The following is a 27,311-nucleotide window of genomic DNA, read 5'->3' on the forward strand; positions in this document are numbered from 1 at the left end:
CCGCCTATTTAGGAGGAGACCCCCGCGAGCGACAATCGAGTGGTCAATCCGACGTGCGCCGAATCCGATGGAGAAGTCTGGCTGGGTCCCGGCCTGCGGATGTAAAGCGGCGGAGAAGCCTCACCGTCGGTGATGGGCGGTCTGGCTTCACCTTTTGGGCCTCGTTGACGAGACATCACACTATGCACCCAAATGCCTTGATCTCGAAATTGAACTTAATATTTCGACAGATTAAATTAAAAAAAAAATTATCCCATGCCATGTTCATATGGTAATCGAGGATCGGTATCACCCACCGGTGATTTGATCCGTGATCCATCACGTGATCTGTAACTTTTTCATTAAAAAAATTCAAATAACATGATATCATATCCTGCCTTTACCAAAAACTTATTAAAATTATTTTTATGTCAAGAGACAAGCGGCATCATCCTATTGGTTAGAATCCACCCTGACCATGACCTACGTGCCCTCTCCCTCCCCTTTTCAAACTCTTTTTATCTTTCCTCTCTTTCCGGAATGTTGTCCGATCTGGCAAGATTACCAAATAAAAAAAGAAAAAACAGGACGGTTCAAAATTTTCTAATTTTTTGCTTTATATATATATATATATATATATATATATATATATATATATAATTTCGGTGTAATTAGAACTGTCTCCTTGTTTAAGCCAATGCGACGTCAATTTGGTGCCCTCTTCTAATTCTATGCGGAGGAGACTGACTTGGCCGGTTAGTTTGGGTCCAAATTGTATCTTTTATATAAAAAAATTATTCAATGTCAACCACTGAATTGTGCAATAGCTGGACAGTAGAAAGAAAAAGGTTGAAATATTTTGGAAGCCGTATAATGCACCTGAACCTAGCCGGCTTAATTAGCACTTCCTCTAATTTAGAGAAGAGAGATAGGCAAAGACCCTCTAATTAGTAAATCACGAAAGATAGTGCAAAGGGCAGTAATCCTTGAATAAAACAACACAATCAGGCTCAAGTCAAGCAAAAACTACAAGAAATTGTGTTTTATAATAGAGAGCAGACAATTCATCGAACATTTTTCTGACGGGGCGGCGGGCCCAGTGGGGGCTACTTACGCGGGGTGGGCTTGTCCCTTCCTCCCCCTCTCCCTTTTTCTCTAGCCCAAAAAAAAAAAAAAAAATGGAAAGCAGACAACCACATCAAGTGGTATATATCCCGAAAGTGGGGAAAGGTAACTCCACAATAAAACCTTCGGATGATTAGAGAACCAGTATCAACAAATTGCCGACATCAAAGTCACCAAAAGATACATGCGAATGTAACAAGTAACGATCAAGCTGAAAAAGATAGCTACACTTTCTTCCTCGGTCTCCAAAAATACAAAGCAAATGCACGCAAGCTATCACATCTATGAAATGCATTGCTATAGTGCATCTATATAATTTAGCTAAATTTATGATCAAGATTGCCAATAGTCCGCGGCTCTTTTACTCCAGTTGGCTTATTCCGATCAGTCAAACAAATAATAGGATCAAAAGAAATCAGATAAATGAGGAGACATTTTAGATCACCATAGTGATCCACTGCATGCTCATTTGTCCAGACCAAGTTACAAGTTGTAAAAAATGATCCAATAAAATGCTGCCACCCAACACTTCATTCCAACATTGACTCAGCCATAATTTCATATGTTGAAAGCTATAAATCTATAGGCATCAGATCACCACAGCCAAAATTGATAGCAGGTCATCATCTGAGGAAATAAAGACAAAGTCATATGGTACTACTGAATTTTTGACTGTGGACTTACTTAATGTGCACAGCCCCTCCTAATCCACAACATCAGAAAATATAGGAGGTTTCAATAATATGAGGCATACTATTTAATGCATTATGGGCAGAGGCAATCTTAACAGATTATCGTTTCAAATGGGATTCAGAAGTATCCACCAGGATGCTATGGTTGACCAAAGTGAAAAAAATCAGCACCAAAGCACCAAAGCATTCAAAGACATGGCAGCCACAGGGAAGCCACAGAGAGTGCCTATTTACATATTCACAAACTTCAAGGGTATCAAAGTGAGCAGAGAAAAAAACAAAAAAAACCCTAATGGAGAACTATCATGGTACAAAACATAAGCTGTTCAAGGAAGGCAGCACATAGATAAAGAAAAAGGAAATGCGAACCTTGGACTCTCTGTAAGTCAAGCAGATACTTCTCTTCCTTGGTTTTGTACAGCTGCAAATTAAATGAGGTAATATCAGCAAAATATCTATGGTATATACCACCACAATATGCTTTCAGAGAGATTGATGAAATAAAGGTGAAGTAAGGAGAATTTAGGGCATTATCACTTTAAAATGGTGGTTGCACTACAGATCAAAACAAACTAAGCAAGTGAATAATGATGACTCATTAAAAGCAAACAAGTCCTCTTGATACAACAAGAGAAGACAATAACCTGAATTTCAAATTTGACTAGATAAGATGATATCCAAGCAATATTATCAATTTCTGCGATGGCAGCTTCATTGCCAATGCTATGATTAGTATGCGGAGCAGGATAGCCAGGAGCCCATCGACATTTAATATTATAGTGTCCAATGTTCTTCCAACAAATGTTAAGTTGTTGGAGAGCTTTTACAGACCTCCATCATTATTGCACAAGGATGGGCTGACGACTGCAGCAAAATACAGATATATATATAATACATATATATAACTGAAAACAAAGGCAAAGATAACATAACAAGGAGAACAACTGACCTGCAGTCCAAGAGCCCATGCTTTGGAATCAGATGAATGTACCCTAGAACCAACGCCCTGTGGATCCATATATCTAGATGAATAATTTGTAAGGGCTGGAGTTGGGAGTTTTGCAATAATTCATATACGAGGAACCATATTCCTACAGAAACGCACATTTATGAATTAACATTGAATCTATAGGGGACCAAATAAGCAATCTAAAAGAAACAGTTCAATAGAGTCGGTTGCAAATATTTAGAACATGCCATAGTTTCTTGAAACTCAGCTCCAAGATAGCCACCGGTAGAACAGAACCGATTATCCAGAAGCAAGTAATATGAAACGGCTGCATGTAGAATCCTTTATAATATCAGTTATATAATTTCATATGGTAGTAGTAACTTCTTAAAAGCTTCAGAACACAAAAAAACACCTCATTCTGCTCTCTATTATGCAGAGATTCGACCAAATGGTCCTTGTCGAAACCCATTTTAACAACTTCTTGAAAAATATCCGCATCAATCTACAAAAGTGGCTGCGAATTAACAGAAATATTACATGAAGAAAAAGTTTGCAAGTATAAATTAGGAGTTCAGGTTAATATTTGCTCTGCAGTCTTTTTTTCGAAAAAATAATTGTGGAACTCACCAGAGGGCTCTTCAAAAGCAACAAATGATAATATACAATTAAGCATGCAGAACCCATGTCACAAAACAATGCTACAAATCTTAAAATTCAGGAGAAGAGGATAGGACATGCGATCCACAAATTTGTTCACTATAGCTGGACAATATTGATTATGAAAGCCATGACCAAGAGTCAGATAAAACCATGGACTTCAAATTATTTTCCTGACCATCTAGTTACTTTGTCTGTGTACTATCTCTGCTTAAACAAAAGTAATCTTTATTGCTACAAACAAAACAGCAATAGCTGAAGCAAACTTGCTCCATAAGATAATGGAGAAGTTCTAGCTCATGTATTAGACCCACAAATCAGCATTCGCAGCATGACAACTGAAAAATTGGGCGCCTTTCTCTTCATTTGCACACATTGTCTATCCAGTAATAGAACAAACACCTTCAATTCAGGCAAAGAGATGAAGCATATGAAGGAAGAGGTAGAAGTTTTAAATCCAACAGAGCAAGAGAATTTCTTGTATTACTCTTTATAAGACTAAGGACAAACCACAATAACATACCTTTTTTGCTTGCTGAATTGTATCAGGTAGAGGCACTGTCAGATAGCGAGGAAGATGAGGTGTGAACCATGGATGTTGACGAATCTCAGGAATAGTGATTCGCTTCATGGGATCAACTACGAGAATCCTAGAAATCAAATCCCTTGCTGAAGCAGACAAACAGCCAGGACGAGTGTACGTCCCAGCCTGGAAAAAGTTCGAGTTTCATGGAAAGGTATTCATTTAGATGAGTAGTATATTTTCAAGATAAGGTGTTTGGCATTGTCCTTACTTTTATCTTTCTTATGCAGACTGGGGATATTTTCATCATCGAAAGGAAGCCTAGCACAAAGAAGAGTATAAAGAATGACACCGCAACTCCAAACATCAACCTCAGGGCCAGCATAATGTTTACTTGAAATAACCTACACAAAGGAAATACTACACTGATATTGAAGAATCCATAAAAATAGCATCTCTAATGCACTCAATTAACACTGCAGAAGTGCGAGTGATATCAGTAATGATGGCAGTATTTCTATACCTCGGGGGCAGCATAGTTGGTGCTTCCACAACAAGTCTTCAAAAGATGGCCATCACACATGACATTACTTAAGCCAAAATCTGCTATTTTAATACTGCATTTGGAATCCAACAGCAAGTTCTCTGGCTTCAGATCACGATGAGCTATCATGTTTCTGTGGCAGTATTCCACACCAGATATGATCTGTTTCGACCAAGATATAAGGATTTATCCTAACTCAGCAGAAACTAGAAGAACCGATAAAAAGTAGATGCAGTGACAATTTTTCTGGTTACTTGCAAGAACTATTTCTCATTTCCATTTCAAGTACGCTTACCATAGCCACAGTCGTCAAAAAAATAAAATTAATAGAACAAAAGAAGATATGGGATAACTTAAAGACAAAACTTGTTATGAATTAAATTGCCCCAAAACAAGAACGATCAGTTCATCAGTTGTTTCCTCAAGAATGACATCCTGCAGTTGTGCTGGAAACAAAATCTAAATAAAGAGCTGCAAACATCTATCATTCAGAAGTGACGACATCGTGCTATAATTATAACTGCAAGGAAGCTTGTCCCAGAAAAGAAGAAGAAAAAGAAAACAGTGTACTAAGTAATTAATGTACCTGCTGAAAAAAACGACGAGCCTCGTCCTCTTGCAGCCTGCCTCGCTCTACAATGTAATCAAACAACTCCCAGAGCTAACGTATTCCATTACAAGATATATGTCTGCATGTGTCTCAATGACCTCGTAGAGGCGGATGATATGGGGATGCCTGAGCATTCTCAGTATCTTGATCTCTCGCCTCACTACAATACATGCAGAGAGATGATATTGTAATTATCAGCTATCAAATCGAGGCGGTTTCAACACAAATCTGAACAAGATGCTAGCACAGCAATCGACAAGCAAGATATAACAATTTTTCTTTTTGTTTTCTTTTTTTTTGTTGTTCTTGTTGCTGTTGTTGTTTTGTAAAGAAAAAGAAAAGAAGAAGATTACCCTTTTCTTCCATTTGCGCGCTTTTCATCTGACTGCGATTGAGGATCTTGATAGCGACTTGGTGCCCCGTGAGCAGGTGCTTGGCCTGTTTCACCTTCGCGAAGGAGCCGACGCCGAGAGTCCTTCCGAGTCTGTAATTGCCCAGGATCGCTCCAGCGCTGCCGGTGGGAGCCCCGTCCATCGCTACCGTGACTGCGACATGGAGCAATCAACACATAATTTAATCTCTCTTTACATATCAAAACTGATCGGGGGGGGGGGGGGGGGGACAAACGCGCAGATAGAATTAAATGCGGCCCAAGGGTCGGAGCCGGCGGGGTGGAGGGGGTTTCGTTACCCTTTCCAGAAGAGGTAGTCCCTAGCAAAGGAGGAACACAGCGATCGAGATGACATGCAAGCAGTAGACCAGTGGTAGAGGAGAGGAACAGGTTAAACCTCTAATCCAAATCCTAGCACAGAAACTTCGGGAAAAGCAGAAAAGGAAAACAGCCGGCCGGCCGGAAGGAAGAAGAGGAGGAGAGAAAGAGGAAGGCTCTTCAGCAGCCTACGTCGATCGTTCGAAGGTCGTCGACCGTTCGAAGGTGAGAAAGGGGCTCGGCTTCGCATGGAGTCGTGCAAGGCGGAGGAGAGAAAGGTGAAGGGTGTCGAGGGAAGAGAGGCAAAAGGTGGACGTGAATAAGATAAAGCATAAAAAATTTCTATTTTCTTTTTGATTGTAACGAGCCGTCATTACCATATATAACTCATATGATCAGTGCCGGCCCGAGCCCTAGGCGATCGAGGCGGTCGCCTAGGGCCTCGGACCAAAGAAAGGCCTCCGGCCTCCGCCTCTGAGAGAGCTCCTCCTCCAGGCTCCAGCGACCAGCGGGCAGCGACCAACAGGCAGCGATGAGCGACCAACGGTCCGCAACCGGCATCCAGGCCAACGGCAACGGGACAAGACATCTTAGCCATCCGCGGATCCGCCCATCCCCGTCCGTAGCGCGTCTTCTCCAGCTGCCCAAGCCCTAGCGTAGCCAACTAGCCCGTCTTCTCCATCCAACCATCCGCCTGGCACGCCACCGTCTTCTTACTTCTTAAATGTCAGCCGATCGGTCCGACACCATAATCCCAAATAACCAAAGTGGACGGCGTCTTCTTCTTCATCCTTGAGTTCTTCCTTCAGCAGACAGCAGCTCAGCTCTTCTTCGGTTCTTGAATCTTGACTCAAGTCATTCAATAGTTCTTCCTCTTCCTTCCCGGCTTCCCGTTCCTCGAATCTCGATAACTCGGTTCTTGAGACTTGACGCCGGCGTCTCTTCTCCAGGTCTCCTTCTCGTTCTCGGCCCTCCGCGGCTCCGCAGTCCGTCCTCGACTAGGTGTCAGGTGAGTACTCCTTCTGGCTTCTCCAGCTCCGCCCCTGTTTCCGCGGCTCCGCCCCTGTTTCTTATTTGTTTTCCCCTTTGTTTCCGCGGCTCCGCCCCTGGGTGTCTGGGTCTGGGGAACGGGGGATTTATTTTTTGGGCAGAATGTGCCGGCTGCCGGAACTGTGCCGGCACCCATTTCCACTTTACTATTTATATTTCAATGCTATCAAAATTTTTATTGTCGGATTCTTTAAAATAAATTTTATGTCTATTCTTAAAAATTGATAATAGTTTTTCATGTCTAGGGTCTCCATTAAAATTGAGTTCGGCACCGCTTGTTGGGACTTGGGATTTGAGTTCGTCGTCGAGTCCGGCACCGCTTGTTGGGACTTGAGTTCGTCGTCGAGTCCGGCACCGCTTCTATTGGCATTTCGGGTTTTATCATTTTCAACTCTATTCTATTTTGATTTGTTTGTAGTGATTGTCTTAATTGTTTGGTTTGATAATATTATTTTTGGATTCAAATGTCTAATAGAAAATTTGAATGTGGGTATGAAAAACTCAAAAAGAAAAGAAAAATCGAAAAACTCATTCAATCTCAAAAAGGTGCTTTAGATAGATTTATTGTCACAAATAAACAAAACACTACATCAAGTTCAACTCAAAACGAAATAGAGTTAGAAGATGATATAAAAAGAACGAAACAAAATGAGATTGACAACCAAACAATATCTAGTGAAGAACACAATAAGAAATTAGATGAAGATAGGATAAATAAGGATAGTGTAGAGTTTAATGAAACTAGTTCTATTTCTATAAATATATATGATCCTGGTCAATGGAAAATATTGATACAAAGTTGAGAGATCTATTAGTAGAAAGAGGTCCAATTAGAGATTATGATCTTTATTTTCCTAGGGATGAAAATAATAGACACTTTTCTACTATACATTACATTCGTAAGTTACCTAATGGCGAAAAATATGATAGAAGATGGTTAGTGTATTCAAAGGATTTGGATAGGGTATATTATTTTTGTTGTAAATTATTTGATTCAAAGTCTAGCACGAGTCAATTAGTCAATGAAGGAAGTAGGGATTGGAAAAATCTAGGTATCAAGCTTAAAAGTCATGAAACAACTAATGAGCATATCATTAGCATGAATAGGTGGATTGATATAGAAGTGAGATTGATAAAAAATAAGACAATTGATAAAAGTCTCCAAGAACAAATAAACCAAGAGAAGGATCATTGGAAAAAAGTTTTATTGAGAATTATTGCTGTTGTAAAAAATCTTGCAAAAAATAATTTAGCATTTCGAGGAAAGAATAAAAAGATCTATCAAAGCAATAACGGAAATTTTCTAAGTTTTATTGAAACGATTGCAGAATTTGATCCAGTAATGCAAGAACATGTTCGACGCATTCAATATGGTGAAATTCACAATCATTATTTAGGTCATAATATTCAAAATGAATTGATTCAAATATTAGCGTCTGAAATTAAAGCTATAATAATTAAAAAGATTAAAGAAGCAAAATACTTTTCTGTAATACTTGATTGCACTCCTGATGCAAGCCATCAGGAACAAATGACCCTAGTTTTTAAGATGTGTAGATACTTCAACAAGTCCAGTAAAAGTAGAAGAATATTTTTTAGAATTTTTAGAAGTAGATGATACCTCTGGAAAGGGCCTTTTTAATGAACTTATGAATATAATAGAAAAACATAAACTTGAGGTTAATGATATAAGAGGACAAGGGTATGACAATGGATCTAATATGAAAGGAAAACATCAAGGTGTACAAAAAAGATTATTAGATATAAATCCTAGAGCATTTTACACACCATGTGGATGTCATAACTTGAATTTAGTATTATGTGATACTGCTAACTCATGTCCTAAGGCTATATCTTTTTTTGGAGTAATACAACGAATTTATACCTTATTTTCTTCTTCTACAAAACGATGGAAAATTTTACAAGATAATGTATCTACATTAACTCTTAAACCTTTATCACAAACACGTTGGGAAAGTCGTATTGAAAGTGTCAAAGCAATTAAACATCAAGCTCCTAAAATAAGAGATGCCTTAATTCAATTAGCGGAAACTAGTGAAGATCCTAAAATAAAGAGTGAAGCCATATGTTTAGCTACATATGAGATTGAAAATTTTGAATTCTTATTAGGCATGAATATTTGGTACGATATATTGTTTGCTGTTAACTCAGTTAGTAAGAATTTACAATCTGAAGACATGCATATTGATGTTGCTATAGATCAATTAAAAGGTCTTCTTTCTTATTTAAAAAGTTATAGAGAAAATAAATTTATGAATGCTTTGAATTCATCTAAAGAAATTGCAAATGAAATGGAAATAGAACCTACATTTCGTGAAAAACGTGTGATCCGTAGAAAAAAACAATTTGATGAAAATACTGATGATGAGACAATAAGATCAGCTGAAGAATCTTTTAGAATTGATTACTTTTTATATGTAGTAGATCAAGCTATTTCTTCAATTCAAAGTAGGTTTGAACAATTCATCATATATGAAGATTTTTTTGGTTTTTTGTTTAATTTTAGAAAGTTAAAATCTTTGAATGAAGAGAATTTGAAAAGGTGTTGTCTTAATCTTGAAACTATTTAAAGCATGGTGAATATTCTGATATTGATGGTCTTGATCTATTTTCAGAGTTAAACGTTTTAAAAGAAATTTTACAAATAGAAACTTGTACCCCTATTGATACTTTAAGTTTTATTAAAAAAAACAGATTCTTTTCCAAATGCATGCATTGCTTACAGAATATTGTTAACAATACCTGTAACAGTTGCTTCTGCTGAAAGAAGTTTTTCAAAAATTAAAGTTGATAAAATCTTATTTGCGGTCAACTATGTCACAAGAAAGATTAAATGGATTAGCTATATTATCGATTGAAAATAGTACTTTAATGAATCTTGAGTACAAAAGTTTGATTAGCAATTTTGCATCTCAAAAAGCTAGACGGATTATTTTTAAATAAATTTTTAAAGTATTTTGCACTTATTAAAATTTATTATTATTATTATTATTATTTAAAAAAAAGGCCTCTCTTAGAAAGTTCGCCTTAGGCCCCCAAATGCATTGGGCCGCCCCTGCATATGATATGTTAGTAGTCCCAACTGAATAAACTAATTTCGGCTAGGTTCCACATCAAAGATTTTGACTGTTCATCCAGATCCAATACAAAAGAGATCAGATAGTTTTGGTGAATTCAATCACAAACTATATTGCATCGTCAGGTATGAATCATCTTAAATGCAAAGGTTTCGATCACAAACTAAGTAAACTATGCTGCATCAATCATCTTAAATGAGTTTCCTTTTCAACAAAAATTAGCGTATAAAAATAATAGTTGATATTTATCATCAAAAATTACAAGGAGTAGATATATAATTGTCATACCGTGTAAATCAATATTAGTCATATCCTCTTTATTTCCAATCTCCTTTTTTTTACCATCTCAAATGAATTTCCTTTTCCATAAAAATTAAGTTTTTTTACCAAACAACATCAATCCAGAAAACGGATTTAAAGGCGCTTATACACAGAACAAGATGCTCAAAAATCATGGTATTTGCCAAAATCTATAGTCTTTTATATTCCTGCAAAGATAAATCAGTTTTGGAAGATCTCATGTCCTTCCAAATATTTCCATCTTACTATGTTGGTTACCGACCTTGATTAATCTCGCTCAGTCCACAAAATTGCCATGTCAAGATTCATTTAGGCTACAATATATGTTGAAAATATTTTACCTAAAAACTACTATATTTTTATTTTAAAAAATATTATAGAGGAATAATCTAGGCATGTCGTTCTCAAGATACAGTAATTCGGCTCAATCCGATTCTTCTTTAACGAGCACGATTGTTGAGAAAGCTTGACCCGATCGATTCCAACTTCTTCAGTTTGCCGAGATGAAAAAAAAACTTAAAAAAGGTTTGAAAGAAAAGAAAAGAAAAAGAGAGAAAAACTGTTTTGTCCCGTGAAGCAAAAAAAATAGTAATGTAAACTGAGTCGGCGTTTTTGGAAATGCGACCGTTCTGAAAAGAAAAAGGCAAGAATTTTAAAATTTTTAGACCATCTAAAATTTAAGAAATAAAACTGATATATTTATTTTTTAAAATTAATCTTTTTTTCTAAGTTAAAACTCTAATAATACATACATACACATATATTTACAATGTGGGAGACAAATAAATTCATAATTAAAAAGTACAAAATAGATAATTTTGCAGACAAGCACACAAAAAAAAAAGTACACAAACTTAGAGCGTCAAGTTGGTTTGTTATCCTTCGCGATCGTCAGCTTGAAAGATATCGCTGGTCACAAATCCCAAGAAGTTGGTTTGTTATCTTTCAAGATCGTCAGCTTGAAAGATATCGCTGGTCTGGATTGTAAGACAAATCCCAAGCTCAAGAGTGCAAAAGTAAACGAGCGGAAATCAAAAAATAATTTGTAATTCACTAATTTGCCCCACAAATCCAGGCAACGCAGAGCTACACAGTTCAATTGCCGACCGAGGTGCGACATCTTACAGCACAATGTAACAATTTACGCCATGATAATAATTTCCTGGATTAAATTACCTCAACACCGTGGATTTTCTTCTCCAAGTAAATATGGGGATTGAATGGAGCCGAAATAAATCAATGTAGTAGTAAAGCATTGCTGCATTGGTCTTAGAACTAGAAGTTGGAGGCTTCAGAGTTCCAGGTACCAAGAAAGACATAACAATTCTAGTCGACTAACAATGACCGCCTGAAGTCTAAGGAACATTTAAAATTCCAGAATCAGCTTGGAGACCCATCCTTCAGTTTTTCATGAGTCTATTTATGCATCTTGAGAAAAAATAGTTGTCTTTCTAATGCATTGTCCTAAACTGGTGCCTTGCTTTCTTCAAGCGAGTGTCCTTTTGGCAGTTTGTGCCTCAAGCCTTATGTGGGTTCTGTCACCTTAAGAGCCCCTCTAGCTTTCGAAAACCCTGCTACCAACCCCAAACAAGGACACAGCTAACGAAACAGTTCTAAACAAGAAGCTCATGTGTAGCTTTCTAAAAGCACTCCATCCATTCAAAAACCTATTTTTAAGCTGCTACACTATCCACTCACACACCAATTTGTTACTGGCAAGACAATTATGAGGTGAACATGCACAGGCTCACTTATGGCCTGACCTTGCCACAAAGGCAATATTTGCAAAGCACGACTACTTGTAATCAGACCCTACCTCGCATTTATTCGACCAGGATCTTGAAGCTGATTCCTGACCATCAGTTGTAATGACTGGAGAGTCTCCATCTTCAAAGAAAAACGTAAATGGTAACAAATATCGGGATCCCAAACTAACATGTCATTAAGAAAGAGTTAAGTAAGTAACAGGCTTCTTGGAAACCTTAACTATCTCAATAGATTGTCCAGTTTCAGAGTTCAGCTCATCAGTTTCCAGCAGCATAAAGAGCTTGGCCTTTATTATTAGCAAAAGGAGGAGCAAGCAATCCCACTGGGTCAAGAATGCAGCACGTTAAACTAGATTGAGCAAACAATACCGGCCTTTGCAAGAAGCATATTTAAATTAGTTAGGAGCACATTAGATACAGATTCTCACACATGAAGCTGGTCATTGTTCACATAATGTGACGTACAAACTGTAAAAGGAGGGGGGAAGGAGCGGAAGAGAAGGAGAAGAGAAAGATCCTTTGTTATTGCATTTGGGAAACAGCCATAGCCCACCTTTTATAAGGAGAAGGTGGCTATCATATACAACGGCTAATGTACAGTTCCAACGGCTACGTAATGTACAGTCACATCACTAGCTAAGCTAATATATAGCTAAGCTATGCTAATGTATAGCTAAGCTAACATTCTTCCTCAAACTCAAGATGAGAGTGAGGAAGCCATCTTCAGTTTGTGAATCAAGTCACAATGACGCTCCGGTGAATGTGCCTTCGTAAAAATATCAGCAAGCTGATCCGTAGAAGCAACATATATCAACTGAAGAGTACCTTGCTTGATATGATGCCGAATGAAGTGACAATCTATCTCAATATGCTTCACTTGCTCATGAAGAAGAAGTGATCAGCGGTGGCCTACTAGAGGGGAGGAAAGAAGAAACCGAAGAAAATGATCTTTATGGCTATGATACCATGTAAAAAAAGGAAGGGGGAAGGAGCGGAAGAGAAAGAGAAAAGAAAGATCCTTTGTTATTGCATTTGGGAAACAGCCATAGCCCACCTTTTATAAGGAGAAGGTGGCTATCGTATACAAAATGTACAGTTCCAACGGCTACTATGTCAGGTAATGTACAGTCACGTCACTAGCTAAGCTAATGTACAGCTAAGTAATGCTAATGTACAGCTAAGCTAACACAAACCACGCATCAAGCAGGGTACACAAAGAAGACAGTTTGAGCATATCCATGCGATATCTTATCCAATATGCCAGTAAGTCTTTTCTAAACGCATTAAAAGTTGCCCAAAAAGGTTAACTAATGCATGTCGATGCCCAAGTCACAAAACAATCTGTATCTTTTATTTAAAAAAAAGGCAGTAAATAACAAAATCCCGGAAAACCTCTTAAATCGATTACGGACTCTTTTACTCTTGTTGTAATTTACTGATGAAAATAAGATTCCCTGGTGAAAGATGCAAGAGATATATAACTGCTACTAGTCTCTGTATAATATGTAAAACTAACGAGATTAAAGTTCTCAACCTTTTTGTAAATAATTTCCAAGAACATTCTTCATACATTTTAGTTCATGAATAAGGCGATAGACCAGACAATGCAACCTATACATTTTAGTTCGGACTTGCCCGGCTGGCTGCCGGACCGCGGGTCTTGGGTTGCAGGGATGCTGGAGACCTGAACAAACATCACTTGTAGGGCATTTTGAGTGATTTTGGCCAAATTCGTGTCCGGTTTAGGGAGCTCCAAGCTTTAGGCACGACGGACGTTTTTTCGCACTCCATTCTCTACGGGCTGCCCTTCGATGTCATTCGTGTCATGATGTCCGAACCAAAATCATGCACCATTGTTTAGCTCTGCGCAAGACAGCAGCAAAACGGACAATTCTTGATATCTAACATCTCGGCCAGCGGCAGAGTCTCAGTGCTCCTCTCGCTTTGTATTCAACAACTGCCCACGGCTTCGGGCACGCACTCTTAATTCTTAAAGTTCGGTTGAATTAGAAGCTGATCTGACAATTCAAACAAACCCTGAGGTATCTTCATCTCTCAACATGAAAAAGAGGGGGAGGAGGCGAAAAAAGAAAAAGTCCACACAAGATGAGCAGCATCAGTTTTATCAGGAAGCAAGGGCTGACATTTGCGTCGCATTAACCCATATCACTATCTCCCAAATATTGAGATAAAAAATCTGCCTGTTTGTTTTGTACAGAAGCCAACCACTTCAACTTCTAGCACAGGATGGCAGACACAGCTACGTCCCGGCATTTCGAAGGGTGCTTACAATGAGGGATCCTACCCCGCACCACTCGAACTGTACATACTTCTTCTCATTTCACATATGCCTGAATCCGGCAACTGCCTGTTACTTGATATTGATTGATGCTGCTATGGCACGCAGTTCCTTAGCAATCTCGGAGAAGGATGGCCTCGAAGCAGGATCAGTTGACCAGCATCTCTCCATCAATGACCTCCATAAAGGGTCGCACCAGGTCGGTATCTCAGGCCGCAGGTCACCCTTAATTATACCAGCTGGAAGCATCACCAGTGAATATCAGATCAGCAAATGGGGAAGAACATTTACTATTGTTGACATGATATAAGCAAATTTTCATTCTTTATGTCTTCCATATACTGCCAGTTATGATAAGTACGGCATCTCAAGCATTTTTCTCAAATTATTGAATATGCATAGCAACATCGAATAAATCTGACAACCAAGTTCAAGAAACTGACCCAAAATATTTATAGCAAACATGCACCAGCATCGATGATGAAAACAAAATTTGCTAGCCATAGACAACCCACGGAGAACTGCCTGTTTTATTTTATGTCTATAGATATATTTATCTTTCAAATTTTCTTCTGCAATGTGAAAATAGAGAAATAATTCTGAAAAGATGGGATAAAAAAGGATGATTACCTATTATATCCTCAAAATGCATGTTCTCATATGGTTCTTCCCCAGTTAAAAGTTCCCACATGACGATCCCAAATGAATATACATCCACCTGCAGGAAAGGCAAAAATGAGAATAAATCTCCTACCATTTTGTGCCAAAGGAATGTCATGCTAACAGTCTAACAGTTACCACCAAAACTAGGAGTACCTTCTCTGTCACCATGCTGTCTTCACAAGTCAAAAGCTCAGGGGCCATCCAAGGAATACTTCCTCGAACCCCACCAGAAACTAACTTTTGCCGTTTCACCTTTGACAAGCCTAAGTCTCCTATCTGATATTATATGCATTATATTAGAACGACGATATGCAAGCCCAACAAATAATATAGCTAATAAATAGTCACAAAGCTGATTCACTTAGTGCACTGTTCTATAATCTTTATATATTCATAAATGCACAAGTACCAAATTACATTTTTGTATAAATGTGCACATGAATACGCCAAACTAGCATAGAATAGAGAATATATATATTATCATGTTTGATTACCTTGCAAACTGGTCTCTGGGGATCCCTCATATTTACCAATAAGTTATGAGACTTCAAATCAAAATGAACAATATTTTTCTCATGAATGTACTCCATGCCAAATGCAGCATCCATCGCTATAATAAGCCTCTTCCGACGATCAACAGTTCTGTAAAACAGCAAAATTATGGAAGGTGGAAGCTATCCAAATACAAAGGCAACATAGTACATCAAATATTTCAATATACATTGTAGAGGAATACAGACCCTCATTGTTGAATGGTTAGATAGAATACATACTAGATAGTGAGCGGGTCCTACTACAATCCCAAAGCATGAAAACCAAAAGCATAATGTCATAAGCAAATAAATATGCAGACGAACTTCTAGCACACAATTAAAAAAAATTGGACTTATTGATTTGGTAATTATCTAAAAGTTTAGACTAGACCAAACAACTTTTAGCACATAGTTATGAAACTTCTAGCAAAATAATGCACCATCTTATCACCCCTTGAATAGTCAGACAAATTTGGAGCAGACCAAGCGACCTTCCCTACCACTCCCACCATATCTTTTCATGCCTCATAGTGTTATCAACAAAGGTCAACTCCCCCAATGGCTGGCACTCTGCAAGCAATTAGTGTGGACCTCCCTAGTCCCCCTTTCAGAAAAGCAAACATTGCAATTTTATCATTGACTTAGGCCTAGTTTAGATTGCAGAGCTTTCACTGGTAGAGCTTTTAATAAAAAGTTGTTTACCACATGGTAACTACATTTCTGAGGTGCTATAGAACTTTAACATCTGTTTGGTAACCAGACTAAGAATGCTTTTAGTATCAACAAATAATAATAGAAGGCATTATATAATGCTTTCAATTGTGTAATTGTTTCTACTATCAAAATTTTTATTATACAATATTCTTAATTTATAAATTATTGATTTTGATATTTAACCTAAATAATATAATAAATAATATATTTTTAATTATATTATACAATATAGCAATATTTTATCATGTTATTATACTATAATAATAATAATAACAACATATAATATAATAAAATGATATTATTATTTTAGTATATTATTAATTTATTATAGTATTATATTATAAGATTATTGTGTTATAATAATATTATTAATTATAATAAAATAATAGTAATGATAATTATGTGATGTGATATGATGGTATAATAATACTATACCATCAAAAACTATAATTTTTAAAGTATTGTTAACTTATCAAATATTTCTAAATTAATTTTAAAAAATTCTCATTGCCAAGGCTGAACTCGAGCGTCTCATAAAAAATAGTTTCCGACACATCTTAGGTATAACTTTTACCCAAAAGCTACAAATTGGAACTTTCCTTAGGAGACTTCTTACTTCTTAGCTTTTGGAAGGAGCCAGAAAGCTGTTTCAAAATTTTTATCAAATATCTAAAAATTACCCAAAAGAGTTCCTAACCCTATAAGAAGTACTTTTTGGCCCTTCAAAAGTAATGCCAAATGAAGCCTTATAGCACTTTATCATGGGCTAAATTATATAAAAGTCTTCATCAAAAGTCCATCTCAAGAAAGAAAGCGAAATACTCTACCATTTGCCGAAAGACAATACTTTTGTATACTGATTAAGCAATTAAATGACAATTAGGAGCAAGATCAATGTTAATGACAATTCTGGGCTATTCATGGCTATGGTGGATGGAAACTTTTTCTCTCTTTTATCCATGTTCATCATGCTGCTTCCTTAAAATCAAGAACTCAAGGGAGATATCAAACTTAACCAATGCCCCTACAAAGGGCAGACTACCTGTTCATAACCATCATCAAGAAATAAAAGAACCATTATCCTCCTTCAAAGGGGACACAACTTGCCAAGAGCAATGCCTTCATAGTTCAAAGGTTCAACATCAAGCAACTGTTGAGTTCACGCACCTCCTTTAGCTGGAGGAAGCACTCTATTCACCAAAAAGATTTAATACCAAATCCCCAAAGTTAGACCTGAGCCCTCATCAAACATGCTAATGCGCTGCAACTCCAAGCAATCTTTGCTTCTTGTCAATGCAGTGCCCTCTTACAAATCCAACATATGACTAGGTGCCCACATTACTTGCCGATTCGCCCACTTTTAAGTATTTAAAAGAGCGAATAAATATTATTTTCTAGCCACAAATCAAGGTCTCACTTTGAGGGAATAAATTGATCTCCACCAACAAATTACTGTGCGCTGGGGAACTTAAAATCTTGTAGTTAGAGAAGGCATTGTTAGACACCTAGTTAGAAAGACAAGCTTTACCACAAGGCTCCAAAAAGAAGATATAATCAGTTGCTAGTTTATCTGCCAGGGAATTTCTTTTCCTGAGTAGGGACATCCTAATCTTCAAGAGCAGCTGAACCATGATTCGATTGATAGTGTCGATTTTCAGTCATCGAGTTGATCACCACATGGTAATGCAAAAGGTATGATAGACAAAATATGATGTCAACTTTGGGAGGGTGGGACAGTGTTGAGTTTCAACAGGACTTCACTGCAACATGGTAGTGCTAAAGCTATCAGCCAAGTTGTAGGTAAGAAGTTTTATCATAGGATATCCTTCTCAAGAAACAATGTTATGGACAGCGTGGATGAAGACTTAAATTCAGAGGTGAACTGGTTGGAACATTGCGAGAGGAGGCAATATAACTTCAACAATTTTACAACAGGTCAGATTGACTTTGAACAGGGACATGATTTCATTGAAATGGAATAGCGTCAGTTTTCTGTCAAAGAAGCAAATAAAATTTTAAGCCATGGTGGTCTGGTGGCAACTTATTCTGAAAAATTATGGGACTGTCATCTTCCATCCGAAGCACTGTCCTCCTGATTGATGATTCAGAATAGAGTTCTCTTAGGGGAGAATCTTTTGGAAAAATGATTCAATGGGCTATTTTTGTGTGTTATGCGCAAAAAACAGATTCAAACCACAAATCATCTGCTTTTCCACCGTGATTTGGCTTCTTCGGTCCAGGACCACTTTGGCAAGGTGCTTGGAATGGATGTTCTTCCTGAAGATCTTATGTCTATATGGACAACTAGGAGAAAGAGTAAAATCAAGAGTTGAAGGAAAGGGCAGGATGTCCTAGTTGTTAATTACTCAGTGCTAATGATTAGAAGAGAGCAATAATTAAAAAGAGGAAAGTATAGCAGATGTCATTGCAAAGATCAGGTTTCTGCCAACAAGTTGGTCGAGAGTGTGCAGTGAGAAGAAGCTTTTGAAAATTATGCCTACTGTCCAACTTGTTATGAGTAAGAAGTTGTATTTTGGAAAGTTGTTTCTTTTTCGGTGGCAAAAAAACACCGGTTGTATGTTGGGGTCATTTTCTTAGTGAACTGATGGGATTTGGCCCAATTTTCCTCTTTAAAAAAAAAACTTTGTCTCAGACATGTTTAAGCACACACCTAATATGTATGACATCCTGTAGTTTCTGTTTACATATTTCATATATATGTCTAGATAAATTTGGAATTGAAATTATCTTTTGATATAAGCTTTTCAGACCTTCTAACATCAAAATTTATCATTGCACATCATATCATTCTGTGCTATCAATTTACTGAAAAGATGTCAGCTTACCATAAGTAGCCTGCTTGAACACCATGTAACTGCTGTGAGACAGCCAAACACGTGTCTGGGTCTAAAATACTTAGATATTGAAATGGAGATTAAAAAATATGGCTCAGCATCTTCCAAAAACATGGTAAATACACGTGCTCGGTATGCTTTTAGATGAATGTATATTTACTGAAATGCAGGGCACTGAAAAATGTCAGTTAGCATAAGATGCAGTTATACAATATACAGAAATATTTGGTGAATGAGAGTTAGGAAGAGCAGAGAGAGAGAGAGAGAGAGAGAGAAGAGGAGGGAGGGAGGAGAAAGAGAGATCCCATGAATTTGACAGTTGTTGTAAATGTTGTTCCATTCTGTCATTGTCTCTTGTACATGAAATATAGCATGCTAAGGAAAAAGCTGGTTACCACCATGAGATAAAAAAGGTGGAGCTCTACTGGGTGCCTGCATAATGCATAAGTCATACCACAAAACTTGCTGGTTAAATCCAAATTTGGCTAGGTTTACTTGGTATATAGCTTAGAGCACTCTGTTCTGCATTCCCATGTGCAAGGTACACATATATGGTGGATATGACCATTTCTCATTAATCAGGTCAACTTGACCATAATCTGAGTCCTGGTGGATGGACAAATATAAATCACTATAGACAGTCTGATACATTCTTATTAATTCATATGCCTCTCAGTTTAAAACTAAACTCTTCAGCGTAATTAGACCATAAAATGACTGAAGTTCTACATAACTGCAACTAATACAACTCATTTAAGTTATGATACCTCCCATGGTGCTAATCCATGAACAGCAAGAAACTAGTTCTACATGAAGTCGACGAAACTTAATGGCATATAGATACCGAGTTTTACTTCCTTTAGCCATCTAGACATATTTTTACAATTTACTAGTAACCAAGCACATGCAATGCATGTTATTAGAAAAAAGATACATGAGTATAAATAAAAATATTATATTAAACAAAATAAAAGTAAATAAATGAAATTTCATAGAACTGATTATAAAATTGAATACAAACTTTAAAACAAACTTTAAAATTATGGACAACTTTAAACTGAATAGAATTGAATACATAAAATTGATTATAAAATGATGCTAAAAAAACAAACTTTAAAACAAAAAATAAACTAATTTCATAGAACTGATTGCTAAAGAAAAACAAGAAACAAATAAGAGGAAAAAATACAAAATGAAAAGTGTTGACATAAAATTTTCTATGGTAGGTCTTTAGATTTTTCTCCTAAATTAAATAAAGCATTAAAAAATAAAAATAGCACAGAAAGCACATGGTTGGATTTTGAGGTGATACAAAAGATCATCTTGAGTGTGTGATTGGAAAGACAGAGAGGAGAGAAAGGAGATCCACCGCCAACTTTGACAGATTTGATGTGATAAAGGGAAAGATAAATTAGAACAATTTAGCCTATTTTATTTTTGAAAATGAAGTGAGGTTGAAACTTGGAAAGGAGAGAGGGGCCGAAATCAAGAAAAACAACGAGACTATTCAACTTTTTTCCCCAAAAATAATAGAGAGAATCCATTTTCTTTCCAAAAAAGAGAGAATCCAACCAAAATTGTAATTGAGAAGATCTGGTAGAATTTATTCTCAAGAAATAAGAGTTAAAGCTCTTTATCTTAAAAGATAGAAAATTTCATTGTGTGCTAGATGGCTTAGGATGTAAAAGAAAATTAATTTTTTTATATCTCTTCCGTTAATTTTTTAGACATTGTTTCATAATGCAGTACATAAGACAATATGTAGCTAAATATGCATATGCAGTCCCCTGACCACAGCATACAACCAATACACGACTACCATATGCAACCGAGCTGCATATGGGCCAAAGAGAATTTGCTTAGCACTTTGTGGACACATGCAATAGAAGTAGCATTGTCCTGCTGCATATGCAACCTACTTATCATTATGCAACTGCATAACTAGCCCTTTTAGTATTGTGTAGCCATGTATGTAGCCACTCTTATTGACGCCCATGCGAATAAAGCTTAGTTGGAAGGGGGTTTCAAGCTGGTTGGGGGCCTCTATTATTCACAATGTTAATATATTATATCCTATAATTATTTCTACTAAAAATCAGGTAGTAAATAGCAAGCACTAATTGCTAAATTTTATTGTTACTAATATTGATATTACATATAAAAAATAATAAAAAATATAGAGTATATAGCATATTTTATTCATTTATAAATATTAAAAAAAAATAACAGCACATGCACTTGTATACGTGGCCTGCATAATGTATGTGCACCATACGATCCCTTGACCACCCACATACTGCACGACGTGCACGTGCTCCCTAGAACATTATTTTTAAAATATGGAAGATATTTTTATTTTTTTAGTTGAATGCATTTTAATATTGAAATATGGGTATTTTGACACAAAAGTTGATAGACATAATCAATAGGGAATATTCGTTGTATTAGAAATGTTTTAATAATATAGTAAAGACTGCTACACAAAAATGATAACAGATGTCACACCTCCATTGTGTTTTAAAACGAAATTAATGTTGTCTTTTTACAAAATTAAAAGAATTATCATGATTCAGCTCTTTCTAAAGTAATTTTAATAAATTCTGGTTTGCATCATTCAATTTATTCCAATATTATTAGAAATTGAAGAATAATTTGTTTTTGAAATAATAATAACTTGTAACAAGGAATGGTTAGTACCATGTATTTGCTTGAATCTTTCAATTATTACTTTCTGCAATAGACAGCTGTAGGTAAGAAAAGCAGACAAGTAAAGCAAACAGTGACCGTCAGTATTCTGTCAATATATATATTTATGTATGTTTCTATGTATGTAGGTATATGTATATGTATATGCATGTATAGTCTAATCAATACAGAACAGGAAACAATGAAAGTGTACCTATCTTTTCTTTTCAGAACTTGTTTTAGGGAGCCATTCACCATGTATTATGTTTCTATGTATGTAGGTATATGTATATGTATATGCATGTATAGTCTAATCAATACAGAACAGGAAACAATGAAAGTGTACCTATCTTTTCTTTTCAGAACTTGTTTTAGGGAGCCATTCACCATGTATTCTGTGACTGTAGCCAAATTTGTCACCGGGCCATCTGTAACCACACCATAAAATGCAACCACATTTGGGTGGTGAAGTTGACCCAGCAAACAAGCCTCTTTGCAGAAGTCTGTGACCTGTCATTCATGTAAAAGTTCAACTGCAATGTCCAAGCACATACATGCCCATAAATATAAGAAATTAAATAATCAATAAAGCCAAGTACACCAGTCACTAGTCAGTAAGGGCAACAGGCTCACAAACACTCCTGACTAAATTCATATCATGATTGAAGTGGTTCCGTGACTAAATTCATGCCATGATTGAGGTGGTTCCGTGACTAAATTCATGCCATGATTGAGGTGGTTCTGCATCTGTGTTTAGAAACATAGCTTGGCTAACTTGAGTGACCAGACTCAGACATAATGGCAAATGAGGTATATACTAGAATGATCAATATTGCCACAGGGAAACTCACTTTTATCTGTGAATGTGTTGAGAAGAAATTTACCAAACTGGCAAATGAATCAGCTCAATCCATTATGGTGATATGCCCTGATTCTAATAGATGGTACCAATAAAGAAGGGGATACCAATAAAGAAGGGCCAAAAGAGCATAGGTGAAACCAATAGAAATTCTGATTTTCATGAGAACTTACCTACACCAAGTTGTGTAAAACATACATGACGAATAAGAGGCACATAATGTGTGTGCAACCTACATGCACGCATGCATGATACATGCATACATCAATCATAAAATAGTTGCCTAATTATGTAATTTACTTTTTCCGGTCATAATATCTTCTTTTGACAAGCAAGCAGTATCATCTGTAGAAATTAAAGGTCAAAATTGGTTCAGTTGAAAAATCAGCTTTTTTTCCAATGCTCTTAACCAAACTTCTTAAAACAATTTATATAGTTTAGTTATTCATTTTTCATAGAATTTTCTGGATATGATCTCCATAGTTTGAGTAAGGCTGCCAAACAACTTGAGTCATCAACTCTAAAAGCTACATTGTAAACTTAGAACTCAAATAGAATGTCCAAGCACTGGTCCATACACTTCCAAGTGATGTTCAAGATGGACATTCAACAGGTTTGGCTAAGTAGGATTACCAAGACAAGTGCTGGTATTAAACATTTGCAATAAGGATCGCTATTTTTTTGGTAATAATCTATTTATACAGAACAAGATATATTTGGCAGTTCTGAGGTCCTTTTTCTCTTTTTTGTTGTTAAAGAAGAAGGTTGAGATCAAGGTTTGCCATCTTGGTACTGAACCCTGTATTAGTATCATCCTATTACAATATCGGTACACAGTACGGTATGAGACGGCAAGGCATACCGAGTATCGATGCGGTACGAGATGGCAAGACATACCGAGTATCGGTACAGTACCAGACTGTGTACCGATTCAATACTAGTATGATACAGTACCGACCGGTACGGCAAATCTTAGCTGAGATAGAATAATCACCATGCGCTCTTCTCCCAATTCACCACCGGCAAAGCAGCTTCGCTTTAGACGCTTGATTGCAACATCAGAACCCTTCCATTTACCATAGAAAACAGTTCCATATGTACCCACTCCCAGCTCTCGTATTTCTTCCAGATCAGAATTTTTTATCATCTGCCAATTGAAAAAAGGAAAAGAAAACAAAGAAAGAAAGGCTTGATGAAAACTAATAGTATCCAAATTAAAACTCAGAGTTTATTGCTTTGACTTTGGAGAAAGGCAGAAAAAGATCATTGAGTTTTGAAAACTGAAGATGAGGCGTTGTTTACCTGCAGCTCTTGCATAGCCAAATGAGGATAAACTGCTGAAACTTTACTGATAGTTTCGTTTGCTTCCTTGGAGCATATGCTTGTGGATCCGGACACATCAGACTGCCAGAATAAATTATTCAGTTAATTAAGCCAATGAAATTATATGCATAATAAATTATTGAGATAGATTGAAGAATACCTTCTCTTCCACATAAGTAGGGGACAGCATGGTCTCGTGGTCCTGCTTAATATAGGCAAGTTCTTTCTCTGTGCCATGAGATACCAGTGCCACCAATGAGCTCAATGGCTGTGACGACTCCCAAAGTAATCTTGGCCCAAATGCATTCTCTTTACTTGTTTCTCCAGCTATATTTCCAACAAGTCGCCCCGAGATGAAAGGATTCTCCTCTATCAGATGCACGTTATTTAGTTGGAGCCCTGTTTCATCCTTTGGCGGTGATGCAATAACACTGGGAGCAAAGTCATCAGATTCTAGCAGATTGTTGCTATTATCAGATGAAGCCGGTGCTGACGGATGAGCTTCGGTAGCAGAAGATAATGATAAAGCATGCATGGGAAGATCCAATGGGGCTTTAATGTCAGAAAGATTGATGACAGAAGTATCATAGATTGATGACTCTACAGGTTCAAAGATGTCATCCAATTTAGCAACAATATCAGACTGTGGCATCATGTTGATTTTTCTCAACTTCACATCAACTTCTTCTACATCCTTTCTTAGCAGGCCATATGAAAAGGACAAAATTGAAAGTGCTGCATTAGCATTATTTCTCTTGTCTGGTTCCAAAAAGCCTGAGTTGTTATCCAAATCGTAAGAGCTGTTTGCATGGACAACGTCACAGTATGCGCTCTCATCACACTGAACTGGGCAATGGTTCGCATCACTGAAAGGATTGTTTCGATAAGGTGCATGAGAATGAGTATTTGGCTTTGCTATCCTAGATTTGCTTAAAAGATTATCCCTAATGCTCATGGTGTCTGAATGGAGAGAGGGGCTAATGCCAACATCATCTGGCTGGTCTAAACAGTTATAGTTTACTGACCTCCCTTGAAGTTTCTGCGGTTCGAATCCCACATCTGGAAGATCACCCTGTCCTGGCATTGGCCGCAATCTTTGTTCTCTCAATACACCTCTATTGCTCCCAAAGTTTATTGGCTTTGTCAGTTGGGTTTGATGAGCTCTTGGCACCACAAACTTTGAAAAACTCAATCTTGGCAAGCAAAACTTCCCATCACAGAATTGCTGGGCTGCAACATCATTCAATCCGATCCAACAACCACACATATTACATGGACCAGTGCCATGGAATCTATTGTGCTGACCACCACACTGATGATTTTTAGTCATGCAATGAGATAAGTCAGAATGTCCATCACTTCCGCTGTAAAGTTGGGACTGAAACACCCCCCTATATGATTGATTGCCCAAGGAAACAGGTGCAAAGCAAGTCTTGACAGTAGCATGATCAGCCTTCCATGGGAAAACATTCTCTCTGTTCGTGTTCCTAGCAGTATAATTCTCAGTTTTTCTCGTGTATGGTGCAGAGGTATAAGGACCGGAAGATTGGACATCATGACTGTCGACTTGGCCAAGACTGGAGGCAGCTCCACCTGATTGGTCGAATCCAACCCCGCAGACAGAATCTTCCTTGAATCCATTTAGGGAAACCCGATTAAGACTTTCAGGATTCCCGAACCCCGGAGAACGGGCCGTCGAAACACCAAAATATTGGATCCCATTCTCGTGGGTGGTCGTAATTTGAGTCCGAAACACCTTGCTACCCAGAGATTCACAGGAATCCCCGCATGTTTTTCCGAAAGTCCTTGCAGTCAGATCTCCTAAGGCATCCCCTCCATCAAAAGTCTTTCTCTCCCCGACGGGAACTCCTAGTTGAGAACAAGAACCAGTACGAGTACCAGAGGTAGGGTTTCTCGGCCAAACGTACCCGGCAAGGGAGGGCGTCACGTCGCAGAGGAACACACGGAGGCGATATGCCTTCCCGTGGGCGGCGAGCCGATCGTGGTTGCGAACCATGATCCGCACGTCTTCGTCGTTACTGATCGAGATCAGCTCCGGCTGAGACGAGGGAGATTCCGGGAGGTGGTACTTGAGTGAGAAGGAGCAGTCGGGACAGAGCTCGGAGAGCCTGGAAACGAGCTTAGATAGGCCGATGCCGCGGCGGTCGACGGAGATGATCCGGGACTCTCCGCCGACGTAGCGGAGCTCGCCGGAGGGGTGACGAGGGACGAAGGCTCCGCCGAAGCTACAGCGAAGCCTTAGCTTCTGAGGGGACGGCGGCTTCTTGGAGCGAGGAGGAGCAGGTTCTTTCATGGCGAGAGATGGGAGGGTTAGGGTTAGGGTTTCACAAAGCGAGCGAACGAGGGCGAGGGCGAGGGCGAGAGAGAGAGAGAGAGAGAGAGAGAGAGAGGAAGAAAGGATGAGGGAGCGAAGAGCGACGGAATCTCGTGAAGCAGGCTCTGGCTTATTTATAGGGTTGGGTAGAAGAGGTAATTTAGGTTCGCCCTTCGATTTTGGCTTTAATTTCAACAGCGCCCTAACCCGGCGAGATGGAAAACTCCGGAAATTATTTAGCGTGGGGGAGCAACCTACCCCAGATTGGAAAGTCGATTTAAAATACAGGTTCTAATCAGTTCAGCCGGCCCAGACGTTTAAAGATTCCGATTAATTCATAACTGTGCTTTGTGGTCACAATATTGCAGCAGCTAAATTAAGTTTGTAATTAACGGCCATCATTTGGTCTTTGTCATGTCAAACAAAAACATAGCATTCATAAAAATTTAACATTACCAGCTTGCGATTAACAGTGTTTATTGTAATGATTAACGTTCTATTGATTCTCAAATTAGGTTCAGATCCAAAGGAGCTTTTCCGGCTGGACGAGCCCCCAAAGCAGGGGTAATTCGGAAATTGTGGCATTATAGAGGGGCGTTTGGTGGACGGAGGGCACTTTTCGGTAGTGGGGAAGATCGGATCCTCTATCTCCGGATCTGTGGGGCCCTGACGAGGAGAAAATCCTCGCCCCGTCGCTTTGTAGGCCGATCCATCAATAGACACGAATCTATCAGTCGCGTTAAGGAATAATCTACGGTGGGAACTGGACAAGGGAGCAAATGCGGTCCCAGGTGATGATGATTGAGAGAGCTTTAGAAGAAGAATAGCATTAGTTTTTTTTCTCTCTCTCTTTCTTCTCTTTGAATATTTGGAGGCCGATGGCCATTGGCTAATTAAAGGTGTACGAGGAGCATGTCCGATGCGTATCGGCTAAATCCAAGAGTCTTAATTGGTTAGGTTCTTTTTGCGAGGGGGACAGCCAGGATTCGTGCATGTTTGCTGAGTGTTTGTAAAATTTTCTATTAATGTTGAATTATTGC

General features: G+C 37.9%; 1 protein-coding gene and 2 pseudogenes across 1 annotated transcript; all 3 read right to left on the minus strand.

Annotated features, from left to right (window-relative positions):
* Positions 1-2,085: 2,085 nt before the first annotated feature.
* Positions 2,086-4,036, minus strand: LOC120106061 (annotated as a pseudogene).
* LOC120103949 lies at positions 3,162-5,616 on the minus strand (annotated as a pseudogene).
* An 8,540-nt stretch (positions 5,617-14,156) lies between these two features.
* LOC103722913 lies at positions 14,157-26,314 on the minus strand. The gene is made up of 8 exons (XM_008813644.4): positions 24,097-26,314; positions 23,916-24,017; positions 23,608-23,760; positions 22,101-22,264; positions 15,462-15,609; positions 15,121-15,243; positions 14,935-15,022; positions 14,157-14,543 (listed from the first exon to the last, which is right to left on the minus strand). Exons 1-8 carry the CDS (start codon positions 26,248-26,250, stop codon positions 14,377-14,379), a joined length of 3,099 nt encoding a protein of 1,032 aa, XP_008811866.1. The 5' UTR covers positions 26,251-26,314; the 3' UTR covers positions 14,157-14,376.
* Positions 26,315-27,311: the final 997 nt, after the last annotated feature.

The sequence above is a fragment of the Phoenix dactylifera genome, unplaced genomic scaffold (assembly GCF_009389715.1).
Source record: "Phoenix dactylifera cultivar Barhee BC4 unplaced genomic scaffold, palm_55x_up_171113_PBpolish2nd_filt_p 000444F, whole genome shotgun sequence".
NCBI classification, from domain to species: Eukaryota; Viridiplantae; Streptophyta; class Magnoliopsida; order Arecales; family Arecaceae; genus Phoenix; species Phoenix dactylifera.